We start from the raw sequence: 20,771 nt of genomic DNA on the forward strand, positions 1-20,771 counted from the left end.
TTCAGCTCTACATATTCAAATAAGCTCCTAATTTGACATTAAAGCGTGTAGGCAAAGAGAAAATGAGGATTACTGCTTTGTTTTAATAGTGATATACCAGTATAACCAAAATTGCTTTGAGCAGTTTCAATTTTTTTTAAATCCACAGCTATTATATGTTTTGTTTATATATTTGACTTTTAAGAATGAGTAACGTATCAGTAATTTTTATACTCAATTCTATACATGTTTACTTATTATATATTGCTTAACCAGAAAATTCATCATCACATTCACAATTTTATTATTTTTCCAATCTAAAGACATATATTAACCTTACATTATTATTAAAGCCACTTTTATCAAACATTTCATAAACAAGTCATATTACTGAAACTGTCCTATTATGAGAATTGTTTTAGTTTTTTTTATTGGTTAAGTTTCATTGCAACTGTGAAATAGACTTTGATGGATAGACATTTATTGATCCCACTTGGGAAATTGAGGAATTATTCACAACTGATAGCATATATTCATTTCCTCCCCAACTACAAATTTTTAATGTAATATTTATTGCATACATTTTGTGTAAAAACACCAGGTTATTTTATTTATACCATACGTTTAAAAAGTAAACTTGTAAACATACATTAAACTGATGAACAGCTTAAAAACGTTGGTTCAAGTTATATTGGTATTGCCCACTTGTAAAACCGTTTTGGGAAAATGTTTGTGATTTTATTAAAAATGTTGATGTTGTTTTACTTTGGAAACATGTGCTTTTTGGTGTATTGAGGAATCAAAGACACTACCATACTACCAATAATATTTACATAATAAATCTGATTCTTCTGTTAGCAAAATTTCATACACACAAATGTAAATTTTCATAAAAAAAACCCAACATTTCATATAATTTAAAAAACAAAATGGAACTTTATATTAATTCTATAAGACTCTCTTTAAAGCAAAAGGATCTGAAAATTCCAAAAATCTGTATTTTATTTTATTGTAAATCCCCTTAGCATACATTGTATTTGTATTGTTACTGTCAAGTTTTGTAATTGCTGTATGTTGCTAATTCAATGTCCTAAAAAAATTAAACTGATTACCTATTTATGCACAGAAATAAGACACTTTATTTCAGTGTGTATCCTTTTATTAACAAAGAATATCAAAACACATGGTCCTGCTTTTGATGGTGACAGCTTATGCAGAACCTCACTACACACAAACAATTCCAGACAAAGCCTTTACTCATCAGCATCAGACTCTTCATCATCTTGACTAATCTGGAAGTAGCGCAGCTCGTAGCTTTCCTTATCCGACGCCACCACCCTCAGCCAGTCTCGCAGGTTGTTCTTTTTCAAGTACTTCTTTGTGAGATACTTCAGATACCTGAGGAACAAAAGAGTATTAGCTTTTGAGCCAAAACATTAACAATGCAACAGAAGTTGTTTGATGAAACAGATACCTTTTAGAGAACTGCTTTTCTGATGTGACGCTGATCTTGTTCTTCTGACGAAGAATTTGCACTACGTTTCCTAGATTGCCTGTTTTGCCATTAACCTTCACCCTCTCTTTTAGAAAGGTTTCCTGTTAGTGATAAAACAACATGACCACACTAGGGAAGATAGCCCTAGGCATTAAACTAGGGAAGGGAACCCTAGTTGTGAGGAACATTAGAGATTCGACTACCTGAATATTTCATGATAAACATTTAAACACTTATCTGAAGCCTCTTACGTTGATTATAGGTATAGAATGAATAAAAGTAGTGCATTTTTCCTTATCAAACTTACAAAATTGGCAGAGTCCAGGATCCCGTCCTCAACAGGGTGAGTGCAGTCCAGGGTAAACTTCCAGGAAGCACCCTTCTTGCCTTTTTTAACGACAGGCTGCCTTTTCTGAAGAAACCAAGTTAAATTTGATTACTATGTGAAAACCATTCGGTGAATAAAACTTTTAAATGAAGCATTGCTAATACTTGAAATGTTTAAAATGTATAGATTTAATAAGAAACTGATACATTCACGTTTGAACAGCTAATGGCTCTGTCGTGCTAAAATGTCTCTAGTCCACGTGTCTACCGAAAGTCTCACTAACGCATCAAAACATTATTATATCCACAAATAAAGGCACGCAGTATAACTTTACACTTAAATATCCCTTTTCTGATATTGACACAAAAAACCGCATATTACGCATTTAAACACAAAGCCGGTCTCCGGCTCGATACATACCGGTGCCATCTTGGTGAGGTTAGTTTGAAAGAGGAAGTGACGTAGGTCCGCGCGAGGTTAGTCATCATTTGCTCGGATATGATTGGCTAGTGATGGGCGATTTCGAAGCACTGCTTCATGAACATTCATGAATCTTTTGTTTCGAATCAATGGTTCCGAGCGTATGTAAAACTGGCCAATTCACGTGATATTATTTATTTTACATTATAACTGTTTCGAAAATCCGATGGTTTAATACTAGGGGGTGTTGATTATAGTGAAAACATTGAACAGTGGCGATTTGCAGTGGTTAGGTGTACTAGGATCAGTTTTATTATTCAAGTTTATAAAACATTCATCCTGATAACACTACCATTTGCCTACTTTTTGTTTATAGACAGATTTAATAACAAACATGTGCATAATCAAAAGGGGAGAGTATTAATGATCTGTTTGCCCTAAATAAAACTAAAAACATATAATAAGACTTTTACTGGACTAAGTTAAATAATTATTTTTCTTAAAAACATATTTTTTTTAGAAAAATTTTGCAATGTTTTTGTAAAAAGGCTAAAATGTTTGGACTGAGATCTTGTTGCTTTCATGTTTCCGCCAGCAGGAGCCGCCATATTTAGGTGTTTCGAGCTCTTCGTAAGAGTGAATCATTTTTCGAAGCCATTGATTCAATTGATTCGAAGCTTCAAAAAGCTTCGTTTCTCCCATCCCTATGATTGGCTGCCAGTCGAAAGGGTTTCAACGAGGATTTTAATAGCCACCCTTTTATGCAAATACTTTTAAAAATGCCAAGGTGATTGTATTGTTTTGGGGGAATTTTTACTCTACCGTAGTTTTATTACAAATCATGTTCAGTTCAAACTATGGTTCCTGTAGTAAGACAATGACAAATTTGTGGTTTCTAAGGTATTCCTAATATAATAGATAAACTATAGTTACAGTAGTGAACCAGTGGTTAATGTAGTGTAAATGTGTGTGTTAGTATAGTTTTACTGCGAAAAACATAGTCAAACTACGCTTACTGTAGAGAACTAGGGTTCATTTTCGTAAGAAGCCATTTGTTTCACACACTTATTTAGCTTTGCAAATAAGTTTATTCTATTTTCGACATTTCCTAAATTCGTTTCACATTACATATTTCACGCACTAATTGAAATACTATAATAATTAAAATTGTAGAGAGAAATGCCGTTTTCGACATCATAGTGCCTCGAGAGATTCGAGAACTAGCTCTCGCGGAACTTCATACGCTAAACGTCATAATCCGATAGCTTTGCGCATCGCTGCTTATGTCACATGCATACGCCAGTATCATTTAACTAACTCTAAGTCCGTCTTTGTTTAAATAATTAACATGATTTATTGAAGCTAAGAAATTAATATAACAACAAATATGCAAACATTAAAATGTAACAATACAGCCAAGCAGAAACCGAGTGCTGCATGCCTACTAAGGAAGCATGACTCACCCTGGCAGACATTCCAAGCAAAATTGGGTGAGGCCTTAGCAGGCACATGTGCACAATTTGTTTTTGCCAGTTATGGGCAGATTACCTGCAGCAGTAAGTGTACATACACATTTCAACAGAAACCCATTTCTAATATGACTAATGTCATAGCCATTTTGTCAAAATTTAAATATGTTAAAATTAAGTTGCATTAAATATATGGATCAGCAATGATTTGTATATTACAGTTCACGAGTTAAAACTTTGCACTGTAGCTGATTTATAGTCTGAACAGATTGCAATGCCTCGTGTCAAGACTGAACTGCACATTTGGAGTGAGTGTTGCCTGGGCACACAGCCATAAAAGGAAAATGAGTGTTGGTTTCAACCTATGCAGATCAACAGCCCAACCCAAAGCTTTCCCTTTCTTTCCTAGCATGTGCCCTCACTTAATAAAATGATGGCCCATGACACATTTTTGCTAAACCTTGATATGATTGTTAACTCATGAGAGCTGAATAGGTGATGCATTCATAGCAGGTCTCCAAAGGGAAACTAAACCTTACAGTATCCCTTTTAAATGTTTTCATTATTTAAAATTAAAAAATGTTTAATCATTTAACACAAATTTTCAAACACATCAGCTTGAAAATTTTTGACCTTGAAGTCACACAAAGTGAAATGTTTTCCTTCTTGATCGTTTTCACTAATATTTCTACTTGACCTAAACAGAACCCTTGACATTTTACAGTGCACTACTGTTTGATATGAAAAAACATGTCTCATAAAACAATAAACATTACCAAGAATAACTGTCTGGCCCCAACTTACCACAGACAAATTAAGACTAGGTAATCATCCATAAATCCAACCTAAGAGACATTTTCTCTTCTTTACCAAGGGCGTGATAAAATACTGATGAAGTATAACAGATTAGCTCAAATGTCAGAAACACCTTAACCAGCATTGTAGAGCTTAAATTTTCATTTAAACACTGATCATGTGTTTCATAAAAACAAAAGGAACGGTCATCTATTAAGTTTTTATTTTGTTCTCTCCAGTCAGATGACAAAGGCCTCGAGTGAACAAAGGAAGATCGGAGCTCCCGAAGATTTAGTCCTTAGTGAGAGCCCGAGCTAATTCTGGGGCAGCACTGATAAGAGCCTACCTGGAGACAAATAACAGGCTTCAACACTTTATTTAAGGTTGTCAATGACAGCCAAAATCAAGCTGGCTGCTATTGTGTTACAGAGGTATTCGCACATGGCCATCACATCCTTTCCACTTCTGAACAATTTGAAACTGGCTTTTAAGAATTTCACTGGAGTTTATTTCTCGGTCATAGCGGTTTTACTTGAGAAGGTACTGCTAGTACAAGGAAGTGCCAACTACCAGTGTGCATCTCACTTTTGGGGGGGGAAAAGGCATTCAATCAAGAGAAATGAATCAGTGCCAGTATGGCGTAGACAACAAAGACGGTCAAAGTATGGCACCCGGGAAGGGCAAAGTAAGTTCCTGTGTCAGTTGGGACTTTCCTCTCGTCGCAAGACCTTGCATAAATTCTGCACGCTAATTACGATTGAAGAATACAAAAAGGAAAATGGATCCCATTTTTAAACATTCAGGAATGTAAGTGGTAAAAACTTGAAGGGGGAGAAAAAAACGCAGAATGGGGCGTTTGGGGGTAAACACACTGACAATAATAAACCTCATCCGAGAGAATGCCAACTGACCCGACAAGTCCAGCACGGTATTGAAGGAGAAAAAAGGAATACAATCACAACAAAAACTATTTGAGGTTGCTTGTGAAGGCCATAGCTTTGGTGACATAAAACCAAAAAACAAATACAAGAGATCTGTTAAAGTGTAGTATGTTGCAGCCTGAGCAGCCCAGTCTTTCTTCCTATTTGGTCATGGGTTTGACAGCCACAGCAGATTCTTCACCCATAGCTGAAAGCACAGTAACCTGGTAGACAAACAAGAAACAATTTTAAAAATCCAATATTTTCAGCAACTCCAGAAACTGCTGAGCAAGGTGTGCATTAAAGCAAATAGGTGCACTTACCAACATCTCTTCACCAGCTGCAAATTTGCTTTCAATTTCTTTGCCCAGGTCACCGTCTGGCACACGCAGGTCTTCACGCACATCACCGTTGTCCAACATAAGAGACAGGAATCCCTCGCTGATGTCGACCAGCTAAAAAGCAAGTGCAAAGCAAAATTGAGAAGGTCTTAAGCAAATTCTACATAAACTGGAACAGTTTAATACGAAAAATAATGACTCTTTATGCCCATCAGAAACTCACGCTGCTTTATACAGCATTTCATTTTAATAAACAATCAGCAGGTAAACCATACTAAAGTCCAAATAGAGGACCTGGGTCAGCACTTTAATGCACCAGCATTAATTTTTCATTTTTATAGTACTTGATATATAGTATCTTTTGCTACTGGACAGGAGTGATTCACATAATCGCGTCTTTTGCACGCTCAAGTTCATCATTTCAAATGTAGGCCCGCAATATGTGCACTCATAATGGAAGCGACGCACAAGTGGTGCGACGCGCCTGGAAAATCGAGTTAAAAACAAACTTTTCAGAATGCAACAAGTGCAGCACAGGTCATGTGACAGGAAACCGTTTTAAGGCGTGACGTGAACGGCCCCCCCAAGTCTGCCAACCAACTGCTTCCTTTAAATTGTAATAAAAAAAATTATTCCATAAAATGTTATGATATAGTAGTTAATATATAGTATGTTTTCTATAGGATCAGCTATGTCTGTCTGTCTCTCCCTCTAGTGATTTTTTTTCTTCCTAGGAGTTTATTCAACCCCTAGGGAGTCAGCTGACATTGGCTTAACTTAAAACTTTTTTCTACAGACTGTTTCATTGGACGCACATGCAGTGACGTGATACGCATCTGGTCCGAACCTTACTTCCGGTTTGAGGTTTTTTTTAATGGTCCGACTAGTCGCTAAACTGAACTCTTTAACAAATACCTTGTCGAAAGTAACAAATGTTTTGGTTTCCCAGGTAATCTATGTGTTGTTTATTTTGCTTGTTATATAAATAAACAATGTTTAAAGTACTTTGTTGTTAATTATTCTTAGCAGAATTTACCAGAAGTTACGTGTTGACCACGAAAGCCGCTTGTTTATGTTGCTACTGCTGAAACCGTCTATACGTTACATTAATACTCACTAGTATGGTTTAATCTTAGCTGCTGTTCTTTGCTACTTTTGTTGTAGTCTGATTTTTGTGCATTTTCTACTGCTTTATTAATGTAAAGCTGCTTTGAAACAATTGTGAAAGCGCACTATATAAATACTATTGAACCGAATAGCAATCTTAATGTATGAGTACATGTATTCAAACACAAGGGAAAAAAGAATTGATAAAGTTTGTAATCATTTTGAAGAAAACGTGCCAATTCCAACTAGTTCATAAATAAACTACTTTAACATAACACAAATGTGCACTGCTTTCACACATCAGGGTCGTTTAAGTACAATTAGGGCAAGGACAGATATTTCAATCTTGAATAAACAGCAACAAGTTAAGTACTGGACACTCCCTCATTACACAAAACTGGGGCTACAAACTAAATGATAATACTGACAAATTCAAAGACATTAACCCATTCCATGAAGAACATGGTAGTATAGTTCAAGTTATAGTAGGGCTAGGCAAAAAAATAGATTTTTCGATTAATCATGGTTTTTTAACGTGGTCGATTTAAAATCGATTCTTAAAGGCCACAAATCTATTTTCCCCCCTTTAATGTATGCAAACATTAACGGTTAACGGTAATCTAATTACTAGTCTTCTCCACTAAATGTCACTCTTTTGCCTTCCGCGATGTTACCAAGGAGCGAGCGGCAAGCCTGTCATTCATTCATTAAGTCTATATTTTAATATAATATTCTATATAATCTATATTCGTTGAGTTGAATAGAGAATCGAGTATAAAAATCGATTCAAGAAAATCCGACAGAGAATCGATTTGATAGCTTGTGAATCGAATCGATCTGGAACATCTGAAACGATACCCAGCCCCAAGTTATAGGATACTGCACTCTGTTAAATGCCTTCTTGAAATACGTCAAGCCATGCAGCTCTCAGCTGGTAATCGTTTCTTTTGATGTTAGGCACGTCCATGTTGTGGGTGGAGGGACAGATATCTTCATACTTCTTATTTGAGAAAATATCAATTCCAACCATGTGAACCTGTTGAGAGACACTTCAGCTTAACAAAAATGCAAATACTATAACAGACATCCCACAGAAAAAAAGAACGTCAACGCTTACCTTTGCATGACCGTGCTTGCCAGTCTTAGAAGTAGACATTTCAACTATTTTGCAGGGGCGACCCTTGAGGACCACGAATCCGTTTTTGCGCAGGGCGCTGCACTGCATGGGGTAGGTGGCAGAGGCCCCTGCATCACCGCTGGTGAAATCAAGATCTGGATCTGCCATGATGGGGTACTAATCAAGGGGCACTATAAAACAAGGCAAGAAGAAGTTACTATGCGTTTACACTTAAATAAAAAAACAAGCTTGCATTATGGTTACACAAAACAGACAGGCGACGTTATAAGTGATCCGAAGTTTCCACTGTCTGCCACCCTATGAGTTTGCCGTAGTGACAAGTTCAGTCTCGTAAATATCCTGGTTAAAATAAACTAACTAGTAGTAAAAATGCATCAACCATTTACTAAACTATTTTAAAACCACCGATAGCCATAACGGTCTGGTTTATTGGATTGGCTGCAAACCTGCCGCATCATGCTACTCCAATTTCACCACTTGGTTTTACCCAAAAGAAACGATTAGACCTCGTCAAACGGTCAACAACAACTTTCATTGTATGCTAAAGTGTTGTTAAAACGTTTAATGTGCGTCAAATGACATCTTACAGTGGTTGGTTTACACACAATGACCACGCCAAGCCAGGCCAGATGGACTCACCGTAACTACGCGCAAATAACTTGCCGTAACAAGTTGGGCTTAAACGCACATAAAAAGCGTGTTATTCTAGTATAATCGTTTACTATTTAACTAGTTAATGGTGCGTAACGTTTCTGCGATAAGAGTTGGCGCGAGCACATCGAGTCAACGTGGTTTCGCCGCTAATCAATGACTAGGCTAGCATGCTAACGCCCATCCTTCCGAAAATAATTTTAAACAGACACACACCTAAATTCCGACATCTGACAGAACAAGCGATAAAATCAAAACTAACTAAAGCGATGGGGGAACGGGCCGGTATACGTCAAGTCAAAGTTTCTCACGTGCCTCTGTCTTATTAAATGACAAGTCACGGCGAGCGCGGGGAAAGGCCTCGCGCGTGCGGCACTGTTCGCTCGCGGCCTGCGACAACTACACACACCGCGAACCGCTTTAAAGCAGCACCTTCACACACTTTCTAAAGACCTTCTGGCTATATTCGACATTCAGACACACATATACGAGTCCAACACATAGTTTGGGGAAAAACAATCAAGCGGTAAAGTTCTAGATCATATTTGAACAATTCAAACACGCTCCATGCAGCACTTACTTCCAAGAAAAAAAGGAACGTCAACGCGCAGGCGCGGCCAATTTTAACGCGGCACCCGTACAGTGGGCGGGACTTCTGTTCCTCTGCGGACATGATGATGACGTGAGATAAATGTGTGTGCTTACTGCCGCTTAGCGCTTAGGATCGGTAGTGTGTTTAAAAATATGTGCTCCACAAAAATTGTATGAATTCAAAATTTACACTCTCTCACTTATTCCAATACGTATCAACAATTTTAAGACATTAATTTTAATGCTGAATGAAAGATAAACTAAACCCTATTGGCTATTTTTAAAAAGAAAGATGTCCCTTCCTAACTTCTTGTTTCAGTGGCGTTATCAATATTAATTGTACCTAAGGGTTTGAGTCTAAAGTCACGTCTGCCAAATGCATTTTTTTTTTACAAAAAAAGACAACACACATGGTTTTAATGTGTCAATTTATTTTCAAAAAAGGCAAAGAAAAAAATTAAGTTGTTTTAGGAGACAAGTAAACACACGGGGTGATTTTGTGAAATGTATTTCACAATCCATGTCCTCATTCAGAAACTTTTAACTCAATTTGAATACGATCCAAAACTACTAAGAAATTTCAGCTATATTGTTATACAGCCAAAATAGACATGACGTCTGACAAAATCCAACATTTTTATTATTGCTAATAGGTTTTCTATAATGATCCACCAGCCTGCTTTACTATCACATTTGATATGCAATTTTCCTCTGTCGATTCCTATTTAAACATAAACAAAAAGACCAGAATAATTTTACAAAAAAATCTATTTTAAAATATTTTCCAATAATAACAAAGTTGCATTAAAAAATTAAACAAACCAACAACTTATAAAGAAGAAACAAAACAGTTAAAACTATTGTATAATAATGCAGTCTTTAAATGATCTTTGACATTGTAATAGCTCTCATAGTTCTTTCAAACAAATTCAGAATACAATTCAGGAAAACTTCTTAGAAAAAACAGCAATAATTGCTATTTTCTAAACACAATGTGATACCAGCACTGTACAAAACAATAAATAACATGAATCAGATAAGTAAAGCTGTGTTTAAAAAAGTTTTATGTCCATAAAATATTTCATAGAAGATTCAGTTCTTTTGTGGGTTGGATGACAGGAGATTTTGCTGTTGGTTTGATTCACATCATAAATTGAAAGCAATAAACTAAAACACCACTATGGACTAGGCACAGATTAAATGAGATCAAAGTCTCTTAAAAGTCCGAGCTACATTTAAAGTTATGCGGGATAACCACCCATTTTAGTTTCTTAGCTTTAAAAATGTTATTAAAATTACCTCAGCCTATAGTTTAATATCATCATGGCAACATATTTTGACCAAACAAAAATGATATGGTCAGTTTAAGATGAAAAACCCTCATCATTCTTTCTCTTATAGCGAATATGCCTGTTTTTGCTTCTTTATTGGTAGTTTTACAGGCTTCTAAAATGTTTAACACGCACTCACCCAAACACACACAGAGGAGCAACCATAAAAATAAAAAATCCAGAATACTCATTGTGCTATAAATCATAGTTTAATGCACAAAATAATAAAAGAAATAAATCAACAACTGATTTAGCCTGAATATAAATGGATGTACTTACTGTATCAACGTCCAGTCAATGTAAAAAAAGATCAAACACACATTAAAAAAAAGTTACAATGCAACCACATTGGAGATGGTGCATGAAAGAATGAAATCAACCAACGTCACAGTTGACATGTGTTGATAAATTGGAAAAGACCCCATAACAAATAGGGGAGACAGAAATCTTGCACATACAACCATATGGAGTTCAATTTGCAGGGCAAGTTTCCAGTTAAGTAAATTTTACACACTATTGGCATTCCAAAACGGCAATGAAAATGTATACAAATGAAAGTATACTGAAGAATTTCTTATTTATTTATTTCATATATTTTTATAGAATGCTGTCATTTCAAAAGACGTCAAGTCTATTATTCTGAAGTCGTATTGGCTGTTAATTGCAAGAGATATAGGCTATTGCACCATGATTTATTTATTTATTTTTAAGAAAAGATTTGACCTTTTTAATGAAATTTTCACATAGTATACTTAAATCACCTCTGCATTAAAAAAAACATTTTTTTTATGTTTAACAAGAAGTAAGTTTAAAGCCAATTGATGCAAAATACCTATTCAGATTTGACAATTTGAAAAACTAAAAAAAAAAAAATGTACTGGTCTATCAGTTGCATTTCAAAAAGATATAATACACCCCATTGAAGGAATACTTCCCCCTTAAATCTACGGTCTTGACTATTGCCTTATATTGTGTCACATATAGAGGTTTTATTAACGGCATCAATGTTCATTATCCACATAAAAAACTGAACCGATTCACCCGGTGAACAGAAACGAGGTAGCCAAAAGGGAAGCTCTACTTACAAAACACTACCGTTTGTTCACCGATTCGGATGTGAATCGCACATAATCTTCAAATTGAGTCCACATCTGTGATACATTTGGAGGAAGAGGATCTTATACAGAGCCACAAAAACATCACACAAGACTGTCACACCCTCACAGTTTCAAATGCATTCATTTCAGAGGCAGGATATTTACAGAGAGTGTTGTTGAACGTCCCTCTATATATATATATATATATAGTAGGAGATTAAAGATCCTTAATTTGAGGAAAAGTGAGGGCTTTACTCACCACGTCTCTATTCCCTTGGCCTTTATTGCACTTTGCTGAGAGTTGTGCGAACATAAACGTCAAAACCGCAGCACATTCTTATCTAAATGACACGTGGAGGGGCGTTTCACCCCCTTCCTCAACAATTACAGACTGCTGGTATGTTGATGATAACACAACTACACTTTTTTGTAATGTTAGTGGAACGCTTTACATCATTCATTCATTCATATGCACATATCTACACATACATAGTGCACACAGTCTAACACAGCTATTGTGAAATATTAATGTACTTGACTTTTTGATGTTTCAGTACAAAACTCTGTAGTATTTAAAGATCAAGTGCTCGGTCTGCGTTACGCTGCACTGTGATTTCGATAAAAAGTCATTCCTGCAGTTTAGATTCACTCCAACATCAAAAATGTCTCTTATAGGATCATTAAAGAGGTTAACCTGCAATACACAACAATGCATTTTGCAACTCTTAAACGCTAAGAGTGCCCCACGAAGTTTCATTGTGTAAGGTCTGAGAAGCACCATTTCCCTGAGCACAAAAAACAGTGCCTGATCACACACTGTAAAAAGTTGGATCTTAACTTAAAAAATTATTTTAAAGGGTAACACCTTAAATTTTTAACTTAAAGTATTTTTCACTTAAATATACAAGTTGAAAAATTGAAAAAACTAAATTTTTTAGGTGTTACCAATTGAAGTAATTTTTAAGTTGATCTAACACTTTTTACAGTGCAGGTTGATCTTAAATACTACAGACCTTTGAAAATGAACTAGGAATGCACATTATTAATGTTTAGGATCAGAGTAGACCATGCATATTTCCATTATACGTCCTTATCGACAGGCATCAATTATCGTATTTTCCCTTTTTTACAGAAATACGCACAAACATCAAAATAAAATCGAGCAGCATTTAAATTCATATTTAAGGCATTTTGTGTACAGCCCAAGGTGTGTCTGCTCCAATATAATGTAGTCATGAATCAAGTATCATACAAGTCTCACATTAGGCCGACGTCACAAACATCCGTGTGCATTCCGAGCTGAAACATGAAAAAGATTGTGTTTTGTTTTAAAAAGCAAAGTGTGGATGAAATATGCCCACAAAAGTCTGGGGTGTAAATATTCGAACACACAAATCACACCCCACTGGGGAAGTTTCACCAGCGTTGGTGATAAATTGTGTCAAAAGTGTCTTAACAGTACAAATTGTTTGCTTCTTCTGAATCCCATAATTCCAGTCTTTTACTAATCGTCTCCAGAAGAATCTAGATACATATTTGCAATGACAAAAACATTAGGACCCCACGTACATCAACAAAAGAGCCATAAAAAATAACGCAGACCGGTTGTTCTTCTCTGGAGCCTCTTTGCTGTTCGTGGAGGCGTCCAGATTTTGGCTGTGGAGTTGGGTTTGATCCGTCTTTGACTCTTCTGGGAAGGACCCGGGAAAGTTTTGTTCTGCTTGCCGTATTGTGTCTGGCACACCTGGATTTTCTGCCTGTCTTTCCTTTTTTCACACTTTTCAATAAAGCAGAAAAGGTCCACGGATACAATGCAGGGAAGGGCGTGGATGAATTACCAATTCATCATGGAGTTTCTGTTCAAGGTCATGAAGAAAACTTGGCTGCTGCCTCCTGATCTGACCGAGGCAAAGAACACCTGCAAAAAAAGAAAAGAGTCCAGATGGAGCAAGGTCATTATTTAAAGTCTCTTTGTCATACCAAAAACCCGTAGACTATTATAATCTATTGCTTTTTGTTATAGACAATTTTGGATTTTCTATAGATTTTCATGTAAACTAAGAACATTTTCATTTTTTTACAGACTTAAACTTCCAGATTTTTTTTATGTGCCAACAGTAATAAAAACAATAAAATCACTGAATAAAAACAACAATTAATAAGTAATAATATTGCTTTAGTACTGAATAGCTTTCGCCTTCGGTACTAATGTTTTAATTTATTAATAATACATGTTTAAATGTGCCTGGATGTGTTAATTTTAACACATTGTTTTGTTATTTTAACACATTATGTGTCATTTCGTGTTGATTTTAAGTTCAAATAAATAGAAGGGACAACACAAGATGTGTTAAAACAAGACTAGATGTGTTGTCCCTAACCAGACACAAGATGTGTTATTTTAACACATTCGTTTTAAGAGTGCACCATCGTTTTTCAATATTTTACTATGTTCTTACCTCAACTTAGATGATTTAATACATACCTATCTTTTTTCAATGCGTGCACTTAATCTTTGTACAGCGTGTTGTGAATGTGTTAGCATTTTAAAAGCCACCAAACACTTCCATGTTTTCCCTATTTAAAGGGAGTAGTTACACGAGTAAGTATGGTGGCACAAAATAAAACTTTTGTTTGGAGCCATAGGAATGAATGGGGCTAGGCTAAATGCTAACACATTCACGAAGCGCTGTACAACGATTAAAAGTGCACGCATTAAAAAAAGATAGGTATGTATAAACTCATTTAAGTTGAGGTAAGAACATAGTAAAATATTGAAAAATGGTGGTGTTTTCTTGTAAGGTTTTGTGGTCCAGGGCGACATATTCAAAGACATATTCATTACACATTTTCTTATAGTCTGTAACATCCCCTGGTCTCCCATACCCCATTTTTCAAATACAATAAGCACTGTCATGTAAACATACTTTATCGTTTCTCTCTGAAAGGAACTTTAGTCGCTGAGCTCGCTTGTGCATGAAAACTCCGTCGAGGTGTCCCGTTTCCACGGAGCGGATCTCAATGGCTTTCTCTCCCCAGCCCATGATCTGGTTGGAGTGGATGTAAGCTGCAGGGGGGTGGGCAAAAGGGGGTGATGAACAAAAAAAGAAAAAACATGTGACAGGAAAGCGTTGACACTCACTGGAATGGAAAGTGCATTGTTATAACACCCCGTTCCTCAACGACTTCTGACGTCCAACAGCAGCCCAGGTTTATTCAAGAAAAGACCTGCTAAAGCCACCCCACATCATCAGGAGGCCATTATTGCAGCAGTTTCTGAGCATATTTTTATATTTCATTTTATATTTGATCCTTTTGTTTGATGGATAAGGGTATAGTAGCATCTTATGGGCTACTCATTGAATACTATACTGGAAATGATAAGATGTCCTTCATTGAGATACTGATGATACTTGGTTGTTTTGACTTTCTTTGCTACTGAAAAAAGCAGGGGGTTTAAATTTATTCTTGTTATGAGCGCAGAATTGACAATTTAGATGAAATGATTATTCAATAAGAACTAAAAAGTTGGGCGCCTGTCTGCATTTCAATCCCTGTAATTCTGCAAACACACACGACAGGGACAAAACTAAATCGTAACACTTACGTTGTTCGCTGATGAGTAAACAAACAAACTCAGCAAAGCCAAAAACTAACACATGGCGCACATGATGATTATAAAAAACATTTCAAAACAATAATGTTGAAAACACCAATATTACAGTTTAACTGATGGACTTTCAAGTCAACATGAAATGGTATTTGCATCCTATTTTACTTGGGTAAGATGACATTTCTATGTAACAAAATATTCAATGAAAACAAAGACATAGGGCTGGACGTGATTTGGACGTGAACGCTATGGGCCAAATTTGCTCTGAAAGATCTATACGGTTTCCAATCCATTGTTACTTGTTATTATCACCTTCACCTTTGTTTTAGGTTACGTGTTTTTAGGTAATTCAGCCCTTATAACATCTTACCAAAGCCGTAATCTTGTGCTGGATAACTTTAAAGGGGCATTCCACTTTTTCCGAAAATATGCTCATTTTCCAGCTCCGATAGAGTCAAAAATTTGATTTTCAGGCAGTGCGTAATATCACTACGCCTGCTGCAGCCATGTTACATCAACAAAGTCCTTGAATATTACGCCAGTTTGAGAGTATAGTTCCATATCTGCCTAGAGAATCGCAGCTTTTAATTTTTCGTCGGTCTTAGTAAACGATGTAACTACAGAAGAGTCAGGTTTTAAATAGGAAAAATATTGAAACTCTTTGGTTATTTTTTTGCGCGATGCTAATGGTCTAGTCAGATTCAATGGATTGTGCTGAGCTATGCCAAAAGTGCTGGCGCCAGACCCGGAGATCAGCTGAATGGACTCCAAAACTGCAAGAATCAAATGTTTAACTCTAGGGGAGCTGAGAAATGAGCACACCTTCAAAAAAAGTGGAGTGTCCCTTTAACAATAGCTAAACGGCTATTTGGCTGACATATTTATTACGTAATGACCAGAAACTGCATCAGGAAAGTAAATAGGGGCAATCAATTTCATGTTGACTTTAAATGCAAAAACATTAACTTCATGAAGAATCGAAACATCTGGAACTTATTTTACTAAATTATACGTGCTTATATTTAATAAATGAGTCATTACCAGGCCCAGGCAGAATCTGCAAATGTTTTTTTATTTGAACATTTACCACATTGTTAAAAGGCAACCAGGTGTAAACATAGTTGAATGAAACTCTTTATTGGCATTCTCAAATTAACCAAAACATTTTTATGAGCCAAACACCCAAAGGGGAGAATATATATATGCGTTTTTATGAATGGCATATCATGTTTTAAAGAAATCTAAGATGTGTTTGCGAGCACAGATTCGGCGTGGGCCTGGTTGGTTTTGGGTTTTATCAACAAAACATCACACAGGAAAATGTAAATGTGAGACACAGACAAACACAAAGGTTTAGGCAGATAGGAAAGTGTGGAAAGGTTTTCAGTGAGAAGCTTCACTAAAGGTTTTTAGGGATGTCGGGGAAGGTCAAGCGCAATTGCGCGGACCAGCATCAGTGCTCTACAAGAAGAAGAGGAGCTTTTGTGTGAAATAAACAACCAAACCTACCAACAGAGGTGGGCATCTCTCCCCACTGGAGCACCACGTCTTTAGTGATTCTGCCGTATGTGTTCACATAGACCCCCTCATCTTCATAGCACAGAAGCATCTCCATACCGTCGGTCTTGGGAAGCACCACAATGGCGTGAGGGGAAACACTGCCCTGAATCTGGGGAGGGAGGGTTGGGCGTACATGAGCCTTGGGGTGACAAAAACGAGGCGTAGTGCAAAACAATCCCCACCAGGTGACGCTTGCTTTCCCACCCCCCTTCCCGGTCGAGCCCTGTCATTTAGGTTTTTGCTCCACTGTCTCTGCTGTGGGTGGCCAGAGTTTGGGGTGGAAACTGCTGCAACAATCAAGACTCCTGCCCTCCACTCGACCACACCGACACACCTGGGCAACCTGACCCAAAACCGCCCACTAACACTATTGGGGCACTGGAACACATTGGTTCGAGTTTTTGCATAGAAGTTTGGTTTGTCAAAGGTCGTAGATCGGGGAGAGGTTTTCCCTCTTACAGTGGAGATATTTTTCGATCACATTTAATAATGTAACAACAACATCAGTTACTCCCAGTACAGTGAGACCTTGTCTTATGAAAATTTATAACCATTCATACACACTGCACACTCACACACACTGCACTAAAATAATCAGGGTCCAAACAATTTGACCAAAACCTCCAATAATGAGTGAATTACACTGAATTAGAAATTAAACTATTTAGGTAGTTATTTAAGGTCATTCTAAGCCCGGAGTATAGTTTGTTTTTTACATGTACGTGAATGTAAGCACACAGTCGAACACACAGCCTTTTATTTGATTCATACGTGTACACATACAGTCGACGCATGCGCATTGCGACAAAATGCAATGCATCTCCTGGGCTACATACTACATTATCCTGTAGGCACATGCGCAACCCTCGCATACACATAAAAATTGACCGTAGTCTGCAAGTACGCAGTTATGCATAATGCTGCATTCACACCAGCCGCAGTAGAAGCGTCAAGCGAGTGATTTCAATCTTAACTGTGGGTTTACACCAGATGCGAGTTCAACGATTTGCGCGAGTAGATTACATACAAAGTCAATGCAAAGATCAGACGCGTCCTCGCGTGGGGCGATGTGAATGACGCGATATGGGCAGAGATTGCACGCTTTGCTTTTGGTGTAAACCCACAGTAAGTCATTGTGAAGACGCGTTGATGCATGTCTGGAGGTCACACGGCGTGAATAGAGACAGAGCGCAGCGCATCATAACCTGAAAACCACGCCCACCAGGGGGGAAAACAATCCAACCGTCTCCATTGACTTTGTATTACGAGAGGCCGTCTCCTTGTCATTTCTGGCTTATAACAAAAACAGATTAATGCCTAAAAGCTGCTGTGTGACAATATGTAAAGCTAACGAGCCAAAGAACCCAGAAATAAGTTTTTATAAGCTGTCGAAGCGTAAAACCCAGTCTTTAAGGAAAAATAAAGTGGATCGCCGACTACGTTTCCCCCTAGTGGACGCAGTTTTACTAATAGGAGTACTATGAAAAGTTTTCACTTTTGTGTCTTTAAACACTCGTTTTTTGAGGTCGACAGCTTATAAAAACTTATGTTTTTTTTTGGCTTGTTAGATTTACACCTTGTCACACAGCAGCTTTTAGGTATTATTCTGTTTTTAAGTTTAATCTCGAAATAAGTTTTTATAAGCTGTCGACCCCAAACAACGAGCGTTTAAAGACACGAAAGTGAAAACTTTTCATAGTACTCCTATTAGTAAAACTGCGTCCAATAGGGGGAAACGTAGTCGGCGATCCACTTTATCCTCCTTAAAAGCTGGGTTTTACGGCCCGACAGCTTATAAAAACTTATTTCTGGGTTCTTTGGCTTGTTAGCTGTACATATTGTCACACAGCAGCTTTTAGGCATTATTCAGTTTTTTGTTATAAGCCAGAAATGACAAGGAGACGGCCTCTCGCAATACAAAGTCAATGGAGACGGTTGGATTGTCCCCCTCCCCCCCCGTGGGCGTGGTTTTCAAATTTGCATAACTGCGCTCTGTCTCTATGAGGCGTTTAGCGCGGCGCGAATTGAGCGTTGCCACGGGAAACGCATGAGTTAAAAAAATTGAAATTTGGCGGAAAAACGCACAACGTTAACCAAGCAGGAGCCCGCTCCAGTATGTGACGCGACCAAAGGAAGCAGCATAGAATTCGCAGAAACCCCTCCCACTAAGCGAACCTCCGCGTCAATGTCTCGACGACCAGAACTTCACGCGTGATTGAAGCGAGTAAACTCAAAATGTTCAAGCGGCAAACTAAATGCGGTAGACGCGGATTTGACGCCTCAAACTCGGCTGGTGTGAACCCACAGTTAGATGGACGTCTAAGTTGTTGCATAATGTAGAGGCGGCAAAAACGCACTATTTGTGCGTAGTTTTGAGTGTACTCACTTCATTCGCGCGTGAAATTCTAGTCATTCGAAACATTCACGCGGAAATTTGCATCATGGGAGGGGTTTCTGCGACTCCGCTCGCTCCCTGTAATCACGTCACTACTAGAGCAAGCTCCTGATTGGTTAACATTTTTCACATCATCCGCGCTGCGTGGAACGTTCTGCCCGCTCCGCGCCTTCCGCCCCATTCGCACATCGCAGGATGCCTATTCACGTCTTAGCATTGACTTAACATGTAAATCACTCGCGCTTGTCGCCTTTTCCGCGTCTGGTGTGAATTCCACATAAGATCCTGTGTCTCTTCACATTTTTTTTTGATAAACAATTTTACTACAATTATTAATCAGGTTTATGGTCATTTATTGAGTTAATTTATAGTCAAATATAATTTTGTTTATTGTTAATTTATGATAGTATAATGTAAATTTATACTTAACATTTGGACCCCATCTGTAATTAAAAGACATACACGATACAAGCATCAGTGTCCCCGGGGAAGAAATGGTCTTACTAAAAGTCCATTGGAATCAGGATAAGGACTAGGAGGGAAGGACTGCCTCCGCCCTGCCCGTCTTCACTTACGTGGGACGGAATGTAGATATCATACGGGTTCCCGGAATCGACGTCTATCACGTGAAAACCGACGCTGGAGCCGTAGATGACCTTTAACCTCTGGCCCTCTTCCACCGTAAGGTCAACCAGCTGGGGCTTGTGCTGTAGATCTGTAAAAGACTTGAAAGATGGAGGTGCTGACAAAATGAACAAGAGTGTTGTTTGTAAATGTAATGATGTTAACCAAGATATATTCTCCTTGCAGGTGTTATAATTCTCTGAACACTCACGGCGGAAGGACAAAAATAGCTACTTAATTTGCACATTTTGTGCCAGCCTGCCAGGTTGAAGTCTACAACCTACTTTCTTTTAAAGTAATGCAGTTTAATACAAAAAGATTGCACAGCTGCTCTTCCTAAAAGGGGGTAAAAGGGGTCTATCTGGACCAGACCTCTCTCTTACCTTGAAAGCCATAAATTTGTGGTAGGGTTTTGGAGCCCAGGCGTAAATCTCCACTGAATTTTTCAAAGCAATCACCAAGAACTTAATCCTCTCATATTTGACTGTTAAATAAAAAAAATGTAGATAATATTATGCTTTAAAACAGAAGGCATCTTCAGTATAACTATTAGTCGTAGATTAATATATTGGGCCAAGCAAATAATTGAGGTGAGTAATGTCTAAAAAAGCAAAAATAATGACTCGTCTTCCATTTGTCATGGGAAAAATTTTGTTTTGGATGGCTGACCAAATAAATACAGCAATGCTAAAAATAAGTGCTTAATTTAACTTGGATATCAGTATTTTAACCATGACCAACCAACCATATTGCCTGAAAATGTATTTATAATTTTGAATAATGTTTCAACAGTTTTGTTTATTTATTATATAGCCCATATTGGTTAAGCCTTAATACTGTAAATACACATTTGTTTTTCATATAATTCCATCAATTATTGTAGTATTAAAATGAGTAAATAGTTAAATGGCCTAAGG

At 37.3% G+C, this 20,771-nt stretch overlaps 3 protein-coding genes across 9 annotated transcripts in view; all 3 read right to left on the minus strand.

The window, feature by feature from the left end:
- Positions 1-1,116: 1,116 nt before the first annotated feature.
- Positions 1,117-2,286, minus strand: rpl22l1 (ribosomal protein L22-like 1). Its single transcript, XM_055182944.2, has 4 exons — positions 2,223-2,286; positions 1,782-1,886; positions 1,454-1,575; positions 1,117-1,377 (listed from the first exon to the last, which is right to left on the minus strand). Exons 1-4 carry the CDS (start codon positions 2,229-2,231, stop codon positions 1,233-1,235), a joined length of 381 nt encoding a protein of 126 aa, XP_055038919.1. The 5' UTR covers positions 2,232-2,286; the 3' UTR covers positions 1,117-1,232.
- A 2,557-nt stretch (positions 2,287-4,843) lies between these two features.
- eif5a (eukaryotic translation initiation factor 5A) lies at positions 4,844-9,242 on the minus strand. Its single transcript, XM_073864185.1, has 5 exons — positions 9,224-9,242; positions 7,972-8,162; positions 7,783-7,890; positions 5,730-5,858; positions 4,844-5,630 (listed from the first exon to the last, which is right to left on the minus strand). Exons 2-5 carry the CDS (start codon positions 8,137-8,139, stop codon positions 5,568-5,570), a joined length of 468 nt encoding a protein of 155 aa, XP_073720286.1. The 5' UTR covers positions 8,140-8,162; positions 9,224-9,242; the 3' UTR covers positions 4,844-5,567.
- Positions 9,243-10,751: 1,509 nt separating this feature from the next.
- The window catches only part of tnikb (TRAF2 and NCK interacting kinase b), a 71,577-nt gene continuing 61,557 nt past the window's right edge, over positions 10,752-20,771 (minus strand). For 6 of the 7 annotated variants that reach the window (XM_073864014.1, XM_073864015.1, XM_073864012.1 and 3 more), the window contains 5 exons: positions 20,238-20,338; positions 19,806-19,955; positions 16,785-16,944; positions 14,590-14,729; positions 10,752-13,580 (listed from right to left, as the gene is read on the minus strand). In XM_073864014.1, coding sequence (XP_073720115.1) covers positions 13,497-13,580; positions 14,590-14,729; positions 16,785-16,944; positions 19,806-19,955; positions 20,238-20,338 — 635 coding nt within the window. In that variant the 3' untranslated portion in view covers positions 10,752-13,496. The remainder of the gene's footprint in view (positions 13,581-14,589; positions 14,730-16,784; positions 16,945-19,805; positions 19,956-20,237; positions 20,339-20,771) is intronic. The other variant, XM_073864016.1, reaches the window with a different exon arrangement.

Source organism: Misgurnus anguillicaudatus, chromosome 25 (assembly GCF_027580225.2).
Source record: "Misgurnus anguillicaudatus chromosome 25, ASM2758022v2, whole genome shotgun sequence".
Taxonomy (NCBI): Eukaryota; Metazoa; Chordata; class Actinopteri; order Cypriniformes; family Cobitidae; genus Misgurnus; species Misgurnus anguillicaudatus.

Bases quoted from the DNA above. Each gene is read 5' to 3' on its own strand.
- rpl22l1 (XM_055182944.2), bottom strand. The intron at 1,576-1,781 runs GTAAGTTTGATA...TATCACTAACAG, and splicing joins TCCTGGACTCTGCCAATTTT to GAAACCTTTCTAAAAGAGAG. The intron at 1,378-1,453 runs GTATCTGTTTCA...TTTGTTCCTCAG, and splicing joins GAAAAGCAGTTCTCTAAAAG to GTATCTGAAGTATCTCACAA.
- eif5a (XM_073864185.1), bottom strand. From the start codon at position 8,139: ATGGCAGATCCAGATCTTGATTTCACCAGCGGTGATGCAGGGGCCTCT. The intron at 7,891-7,971 runs GTAAGCGTTGAC...GTCTCTCAACAG, and splicing joins GCAAGCACGGTCATGCAAAG to GTTCACATGGTTGGAATTGA. The intron at 5,859-7,782 runs AGAGCTGCATGG...GCTTTTTAGCTG, and splicing joins AAAGAAACGATTACCAGCTG to GTCGACATCAGCGAGGGATT.